This window comes from Drosophila grimshawi, unplaced genomic scaffold (genome assembly GCF_018153295.1).
Source record: "Drosophila grimshawi isolate 15287-2541.00 unplaced genomic scaffold, ASM1815329v1 contig_1377, whole genome shotgun sequence".
In the NCBI taxonomy this organism is placed as follows: domain Eukaryota; kingdom Metazoa; phylum Arthropoda; class Insecta; order Diptera; family Drosophilidae; genus Drosophila; species Drosophila grimshawi.
Window position 1 is genome coordinate 18,227,410 of NW_025062900.1, and position 8,090 is coordinate 18,235,499.

General features: G+C 39.7%; 2 protein-coding genes across 2 annotated transcripts; both read right to left on the reverse strand.

Moving 5' to 3' along the window:
* Positions 1-1,685: 1,685 nt before the first annotated feature.
* Positions 1,686-5,193, reverse strand: LOC6566463 (ras-related protein Rab-9B). The gene is made up of 3 exons (XM_001992753.3): positions 4,716-5,193; positions 2,420-2,614; positions 1,686-2,350 (listed from the first exon to the last, which is right to left on the reverse strand). The coding sequence occupies exons 1-3, from the start codon at positions 4,905-4,907 to the stop codon at positions 1,937-1,939; spliced, it is 801 nt and encodes a 266-aa protein (XP_001992789.2). The 5' UTR covers positions 4,908-5,193; the 3' UTR covers positions 1,686-1,936.
* A 243-nt stretch (positions 5,194-5,436) lies between these two features.
* Positions 5,437-7,335, reverse strand: LOC6566464 (RNA-splicing ligase RtcB homolog). Its single transcript, XM_001992754.2, has 2 exons — positions 5,983-7,335; positions 5,437-5,918 (listed from the first exon to the last, which is right to left on the reverse strand). Exons 1-2 carry the CDS (start codon positions 7,273-7,275, stop codon positions 5,691-5,693), a joined length of 1,521 nt encoding a protein of 506 aa, XP_001992790.1. The 5' UTR covers positions 7,276-7,335; the 3' UTR covers positions 5,437-5,690.
* Positions 7,336-8,090: the final 755 nt, after the last annotated feature.

An 8,090-nucleotide genomic window follows, 5' to 3' on the forward strand; every position in this document is an offset into this window, starting at 1 on the left:
TTGGGTAATTAAAGAAATTTTTATTCATCATATTTACTGATGACCCTGTATCTATTAAGCATCGCATTTGTTGGTTATTCATAATTATTCTTATGAATGGGGTTCTGTGTTTGTTTCCGAGGCTGTTTGATGAAAATTTTCTGCCCATTCCATTCTTGATTGTCCACTATTACTAGGTCTTTGTCTTTTAGTGGGTTGGTTAGGTGGTCTGGTATTGTTACAATCTGATTGATAATTAATTGGGTTTTGCATTCTGCCTTGATTTAATTTTTGTTGATATTCGTTATACAATTGTTTATTGACCATTGGTTCGTTTTGTGAATTTTGATTTCTATAATTTGTATTATAATTTTGTTGATTCCTGAAACTCTGATTATAATTTGGGTTGTAATTTGATTGAGCTTTTGGATAATATTTGTTATTATTTTTATTGTAATGGGTGTTATTTGCAGATTTTGGTTTTTCTGGTATGCGGTCTTCGTATAAACCTAATTCTTGGGCTACTGCTTTTAATTTATCGGTTGTTGATATATCATATCTGGCTAACTGCATGTATAGCCTGTCTGGTAGTCTTTTATGTATAACGTCTCTAACCGTATTTTTTAATGCATTTGAGTACAATGTTTTATTTTCTGCATTATTTTCTATTACTAACTTATTTAATATTACAAAGGATTTTTGTTCGAGTTCTTCGAGGAACTTACGGATACTTCCACCAAAATATGTGTTGTAAACTCTTCTCAGTAGCTCCTCACAAGGTGTTTGGGTCTTGAAAGTGGAGATCAGTATGCTTCGTAGTGCTCCCCAATCTCCTGGTAGGTGCCTCAGCGATGTCCTCATTGCATCTCCCTCTAACTGCATTTGGATCGCGCTGTACATAATCAGTTTTTGTTTTGCGTCCACGCTTGGGAAGAGTTCCATAATAAAATCGATCCTTCCAATAAAGGCTCCTAGCTCGTCCGTTTCTCCATTGAAAATTGGCACTTGGCGGATTTGCCCGAGTGCTTGGTTTAATTGTGTCTCCAACATCATTTTATTTATTTATTTTTTTTTTTTTTTTTTGTTTGGAGTTTTCAAAATTTGTTTGAGAAAAATTCTTTGTCGTCTGTCTCGCGTTTTACTTTTTAGAAAAAAGTTTTTTTTTTTAAGGATCACGAGGTCCTTATGCGGATAACAGTTTTTATCGCGGAACACTAGTACGTTTTCCTGTGATAGGACCACGACGTTTCACAAAAAAAATTAGCTGTTATCCTACCGGCTGCGCCAATTGAAAGTCGGATAGCGGTTTAGAATAAAAAAATATAATTTTATTGAAAACACGACTTCTTACTTATGAGTACAAAATGTGACTGACTTAAATACTGAATGCGCTGCTTTATATGGATATTCTTTTCGTCGTCCAGCGTGGGAACTGCTGAGTTGAGAAATGCAGCGTGATCGTAACTTCTTCACTCAGTTGCGCGTTTTTTGGTTGGCAACTGAACTGTTATTATTTGCAGCATCAGCTATTTTGCTTGCAGCTGGGTACGGGTGTATATGTGAGTGTTTGTTTGTTTATGTCTGGCTTGTGCGTGTGTGTGTGTGTGGGTGTGTGGACATGAGAGATCCGTGTGATCTGAATATGTCACTATATATATATATATATATATATATATATATCTATATATATATAGAAAGAGACATGGATATACATGTATAGATATATCTCTAAAGTCTTATCTGTTTTAAAAACCACTCGTTACTCGTTATTAACTTAATCTCAAAATGTGTCAACTACAGCTTGTGGAATGTGTGCATTCAAAATGTGTCTACTACAGATTGTTTAGTGTGTCCTTCCTTCTATGTTTCTTTGTTGGGTATCACCCATTTAACTGGAATGTGTAGTGTATGCCTCTGGGTTAAGCAGTAGAGAAGCAGTGAAAAGTAGACAGACTTTTCATAGACGGTAATTGGTTGATGGCGCCTTTGGTGAGCTGCGAAACTGTCCAAATAAATGACGTGATATTGCGTTGGGTGCATGCATCGCAGCATCCGTAGTTCGCCCATCATCGTCGTCATCTGCATCGATGACGTCAGCCGATTTTGTTGCACCATCGCCACCCATGCAACAATTGCGACGCTGCATTAGTCGAATGGGCTGCGTTAAGTTGATAGTCTCGCCATTCTGTCGCTGTTCCGCTTCGGCAATGCACTCCATTTTCTTCCATTGGCGCAGGGCTAGCACAAAGGCATCCGTCACATTTGTCGCCGCCTTCGAGGAGGTCTCGATGTGTGCGCTAATCCCCTGCTCCGTGCACCACTTCTGCACATCCTCCGAGCTCACTTGCCGTTTCTCCGCTCGAATGTCGTTCTACAAAATTTGCAAATATATTAATTAAATTTGCAATCGCTTCGAATCCGCCATCTCGGCGCCGCTCACCTTGTTGCCCACCACAATGAAGGGGAATCTGTCCGGCTCGACGTCCGCATAGTTGAGAAACTCATTGCGCCAGAGTCGCAATCCTCGCAGGCTGTCCCGATCATCCAAGGCATAGCACAGCAGGCACATGTCCGAGCCGCGATAGAAGGGTGTACGCAGTGCGCGAAAGCGTTCCTGGCCAGCCGTATCCCATATCTAAAATTAAACACGCATTATTATTCAAGAAGAACACCTATTATTGATTATTGATTGTTATTCAATTAACGGTTTATTGAAATTTTTCAATTGCTGATTGGAAGTTTGTCAGAATTCGCAGCACTAAATGGAAGCAAACAAACAAAATACAAATACTGCTGGCAAACAGAACTTTGGTCAAAAGAAAAAAAAAAGATAGCAGAATGTTGTGCACAAGGCTACATATATATTTATATGTATATATATATATATATATATATATATATTTGCTTATGGCCTGAGATCCCAGAAACCTAAGCCGAAAGACAAACCAAGTGACTGATAATAATGTGCTGATAACCAGGGGAATACAAATTCACAACTGAAAATTCTTACAACTTTTAAATAAATAAAGGTGTGTCATCGAGTGAAAACATGGATATATATATATATAATATATATATATATTAAAATAGTCAAAACGTTAATTATTAAAACAATCTATGGTTATTTTGGTGAAGCTTTCATATATTGAGACTGAATCGGTCATTTTTTGTATTTGCCAGTCATTTTTACTGCTCATTTAATGAAATATTAAAATTGTTGTTTGTTGTTTTCCTTTCTTTTTTTTTTTTTTGTTTTGTTCAGGGCAACTTTTTTAATATGCAAAAAGGGTGTAGAGCGGTGGGTGGTGGGCAGCGCTAGAAGGAATGAACCACAGTTAAAATTGAACACTCATTTTCCACGTCGAGGTCGAATTTTAGAATGGAATTTAAAATGGAATACAAAGTTGTTCACAATATTCTTGTTAACTGTTCAAATAATGTATATTTAGCAAATAGTCACTGAGTCAACATACAAATATTATGCAAATACAGACGAATATGTTAGGAATTGCGGTTGAAATGCGAAATATGTGTGCATATCAAATTATTTATATTATATTATTATTTATATTATAGATTTTAAAGTGTAAATTGCAGCAGAGATTGTTGGCATAATTATGAGTAGGGGCATTCCCGCTATTTACAATCGCTGGAGGGCACTTCAGAGTCATATTTATATATGTATATATATATAAGTAGATAAGTACATATATATATATATGTATATATACTTGTACATATTTCTTTTTGTGTATAACCCATCCTGCTCAACAAGTTGCCCGCTTCTTGTTTGGCCCAAACTCAGCGAAGCGTTAATACAAAAAAAAAAAAAGAAATGGAAAAAAAACAGTCAACTTTTGCTTCTATGCAGCAAATTACAACATTGAGTGAGTAATAGGAACAATTATAATTGAACAGGTAAAAAACTACATACGAACAAGCGTAGACAATTGTGAAATAGTTGTGCAAATTTTTGTGAAGGAATTTGTTGCATTGATTGGCGGCGCATTTGCAATCCGTAAATTATACGAATTATTTAAATGACATTTTGCAGCAATTAACTGCTTACTCATTGTGCTGCACAACCCACCCCATGTTGCATATTTATAAGCCGACTTAGAAGTCGGTGGTGAATTTGTGTATTCAAAACTGGGAATACATAAAAAGAGTGCATCAGCAAAGAAAGAAGCAGTGCTGAAGGTGAAGCAGAAAAAGCTGAGAAAGACATGGGCTAAGAATTTACATACACATTTACATAAAGGTTTCCTACGCATTGTGTATTTGTATTGGTGTGTGTGCGTTTGCGTGTGTGTGTGTGTGCTTGTTACAAATAGCAAAGCTGAAACAAAGTCGCCGCATTGTTTTTGATGTTTTTGTTGTTGTTTACGCTGTTGATTCGGATTCTGGCATGCTAAACTGTACTGTTAATTGAGCTTTCGTGTCTGCGTGTGTGTGTGTGTGTGTGGGTGAGCACAGATGGAACAGATACCCAGACAGATAATCAAAAAAGTACGCAAAACAAGTGGTTAAAAAGCGAAAGCAAAAACTATGCAATGAGTTGGTCCAATTGCAGTAAAGATGTGAACGATTTGAACATTTCAGACATGAGTTTGTCCAATTGGAGTATAGATTTGATCGAAATGAACATTTCTGAATCATTATCACATCAAGCGACAAGAAGACGAACAACAACAATAAAGCATTAAGTTAAGTTATTATTGGCATTGCTGTCTGACCTGCAGTGTGTACTTCTCACCATCGACAGCGATATCCTTGTCCATGAACTCAACGCCAATCGTATGGAAATTGTTCTCCTCGTAGCGATTGGATACGAAGCGTGTGAGTAGCGCTGATTTGCCCACGCCCCCATCCCCCAGTATGATGACCTTGAGTAGTTTGGATTTCTGCGGGGGGCGCATGTTTGTCATGTTTATATGTATGTATATACGTTCGACGATTGTCTCAGTAATATATTAATGTACTAGAATGCGCTACTATTTTTTCTCTTTTTGCAAAAGCTGCGCAATTGGAAATTACATACAAAATTCGTGTGATGTGCGCTTAAAATTTGTTATTTTTTTTTGTATGTCATCAGTCACGATTCTCGTTGCACTACACCTAATTATTCACTTTTGTTTAATTAATTATAAGTATTAACGTGTAAGCCAAACAATTAAAGCCATTAAAAAATTAAACACTCAACGCAATTGCGCGGCGACGCGACTTATTGGACCAACAGTCAGTTGCCGAATGATTTGGTCAGCCCAAAACGAACAGGTTCACGGAACCAGCGCACTGTTAAGAACGTAAACAAATGTACGGTTAGCAGAGTAGGGCTATGTTAGCTATGCAGCACCAAATGCTGATAACATAATTACACTGCAATTAGATGTTTGAAAATGTTAAGATATAAAACTGACATTAATTCAGACAATTGCAATAAACAAATTCATTTGATGGGTTTGAAATAATTTGTCTCTTTTATAAACATACAAAAGTTATCATTAGATGATTGCGAATAGTTTTCTACAACGATTTCATATGAAATTAGAAAATATAAATAAACAAGTACATTTGATGCCTTTGAAATGATTTGTCTGTTTTATAAAAGTACAAACCTTATAATTAGATTTATTTATAAGGATTTATTTATATAAATATACATATAATATACTATATAAATATATATATATATATATATATAGATTTGATCAGCCTTTGATAACGGCAATTGGTCGCATTTTGATGCACTTCTTACTGATGCCAGCCGCGTGGCAGGTGTCGACGACATCGGTGACATCCTTGTATGCCTCGGGTGCCTCCTCCATGACCAGTTTTGGGCTGGCGACACGTATGGCGATGCCGATCTGCTCCAGCTTATCCAGCACCTCTTTGTAGTCAAGATTGCGACGCGACTTGGAGCGTGACAAGGCACGACCCTAATTGAGAGAGAATTAAAAACAAATGAGGAATGTACAGATTAAGACTACGGATTACGCTTACTGCGCCGTGGCAGGTGCTGCCAAAGGTTTCCTGCATGCCGCGTTCGGTGCCGGTGAGCACATAGCTGCAGGTACCCATTGTGCCACCAACGAGCACCGGCTGTCCGGTAAGCTGATAGTCGACGGGAATCAGGGGATGATGGGGCGGAAAGGCACGCGTGGAACCCTTACGATGCACGAGCAACTTGCGCTCCTTGCCATCCACAATGTGATTCTCCACCTTGGCAATGTTATGCGACACATCGTAGATGACGTGCATATCCAGATCATCCGGTGTCGTGTTGAACATCTTGGCAAATGCCTGACGCGTGAGGAACGTCATCGAGCTGCGATTGACCCAAGCGAAATTGGCCGCTGCTGCCATTGCCTTGAGATAGTTCTGTCCCTCAACAGAATTGATGCGGGCGCATGCCAATTGGCGATCGTTCGTCTCGATCTGGTCGCGCTTCATGGCCTTCTCCATCTCGACGAGCGCATCGGTGGCCACCTGATGGCCAAAGCCGCGACTGCCCGAGTGTATCATGACAACGACCTGGCCCTTCTCCTCAATGCCCATCTTGGAGGCGCTCCACTTGTCATAGATCTCGTCCACCACCTGTATCTCGGCATAGTGATTGCCGGCGCCCAAAGTGCCCAGCTGGGGCAGACCGCGTTTCTTTGCACGCATGCTAACTTTGCCCGGATCGGCGCTCAGCATACGGCCATATTCCTCGCAATGCTCCTTGTCCTCGGCCCATGCATAGCCCTCGCGCAATGACCAATCCATGCCCATTTCGAGAGCTTCCTCCAGATCACGAGCATTCATCGGTATTACGCCCTTGGAGCCAACGCCCACGGGTATATGATCGAATAGCGATTGAGCCAGTTGCTCCTTTATCGGCTGCACATCCTTTTCATAGAGATTGGTGCGCAGCAGTCGCACACCACAATTGATGTCAAATCCAACGCCACCGGGACTGACAACCGACAGCGGATCATCCATATCAAAGGCAGCCATGTTGCCAATGGCAAAGCCATAGCCCGAGTGAATATCGGGCAATCCAATCGAGCGGCCAACAATGCCCGGCAATGCAGCCACATTGGCAATCTGCTTGACGCCCGGCAGAAATCCACCAATGGCGCCGGGACGGCACGAGTTCTTTAGCTCGTCTAGAATGAGCTGCTCCAGGCGGCTGTTCACATAGAAGACGCCCTCCACATTCATGTTGGGCTGAAAGCCCTTCTTGATGCGCCAGCAGTGATCATTGATCTTCTCCAGATATTTCAGCTCCTCGCTGTAGGGCCGCACCACCATTTTGTGCAGTTCGTATTATTTCTCTTTGTTGTCTGTATATCAAGCCTATTTCGCTGAGCTAATAAATACAAACTATTTCGTTAGAATTTGCAATGCCGGCATTAATGACTCATGAACAGCTGTTCATGCTGTTGTGCTGTGGGCACCTCAAAAAATTAACTTACTGCAATGTTATTAACAGCGGCTCACTATTTGACTTTTGCAAAATATACAAAACATCTCAACTAATATTTGGTTAAAAGAGTCTAAACAATCATTAAATGCAAATTGTCTGAATTTGTCATTAACAGCTTAAAATGCATTTATTAGTGAATGCAGGGCTGCGTTGTTAATGTTATTAAGCAACCAGCAGCATTTTGTATAATTGAAGAGCAGTTACAACTTTTCAGAGACTGATTTCAATTATGCCTTTGGATACAGAATACCTCTGCACGCGGGGTCCATATAGTAAAACCTTTACAACTAAACTGTAGTGACGTCCAACCATTGTGTTATCGGCATAAAATAATTCAATTTACAAATTTTTAAAATTTTAAGGCGACTGAAAAACGATTCTTCCAGACTAGCTGCATGCTTGTCGTACAAAGCCAGTGTTTTCAACTGCTTTGCCGATCTTAAGAGCAGCTGGAATTCATTTATATCCATCACGTTGCACGAACAGATACCCAATTCGATCAAGAACTGGGCCACCATCGATATCAAATTTATACTGTTGCAATTTATTTCGGATCCTTGTGTGAAGACTTCCACATAACTGCATCAGTTCATCCAGTGTATATATATAAATATATTGTCCAGACAATCGTCGCTCAGAA

What these genes read in the sequence shown, in the direction of transcription:
- LOC6566464 (XM_001992754.2), bottom strand. Translation starts at nt 7,275, where the DNA reads ATGGTGGTGCGGCCCTACAGCGAGGAGCTGAAATATCTGGAGAAGATC. An exon ending in GCAGCACCTGCCACGGCGCA is followed by an intron (nt 5,919 to 5,982) that starts GTAAGCGTAATC and finishes TCTCTCAATTAG; the next exon opens with GGTCGTGCCTTGTCACGCTC.
- LOC6566463 (XM_001992753.3), bottom strand. Translation starts at nt 4,907, where the DNA reads ATGACAAACATGCGCCCCCCGCAGAAATCCAAACTACTCAAGGTCATC. An exon ending in GTGAGAAGTACACACTGCAG is followed by an intron (nt 2,615 to 4,715) that starts GTCAGACAGCAA and finishes GTTTAATTTTAG; the next exon opens with ATATGGGATACGGCTGGCCA. An exon ending in TCATTGTGGTGGGCAACAAG is followed by an intron (nt 2,351 to 2,419) that starts GTGAGCGGCGCC and finishes CAAATTTTGTAG; the next exon opens with AACGACATTCGAGCGGAGAA.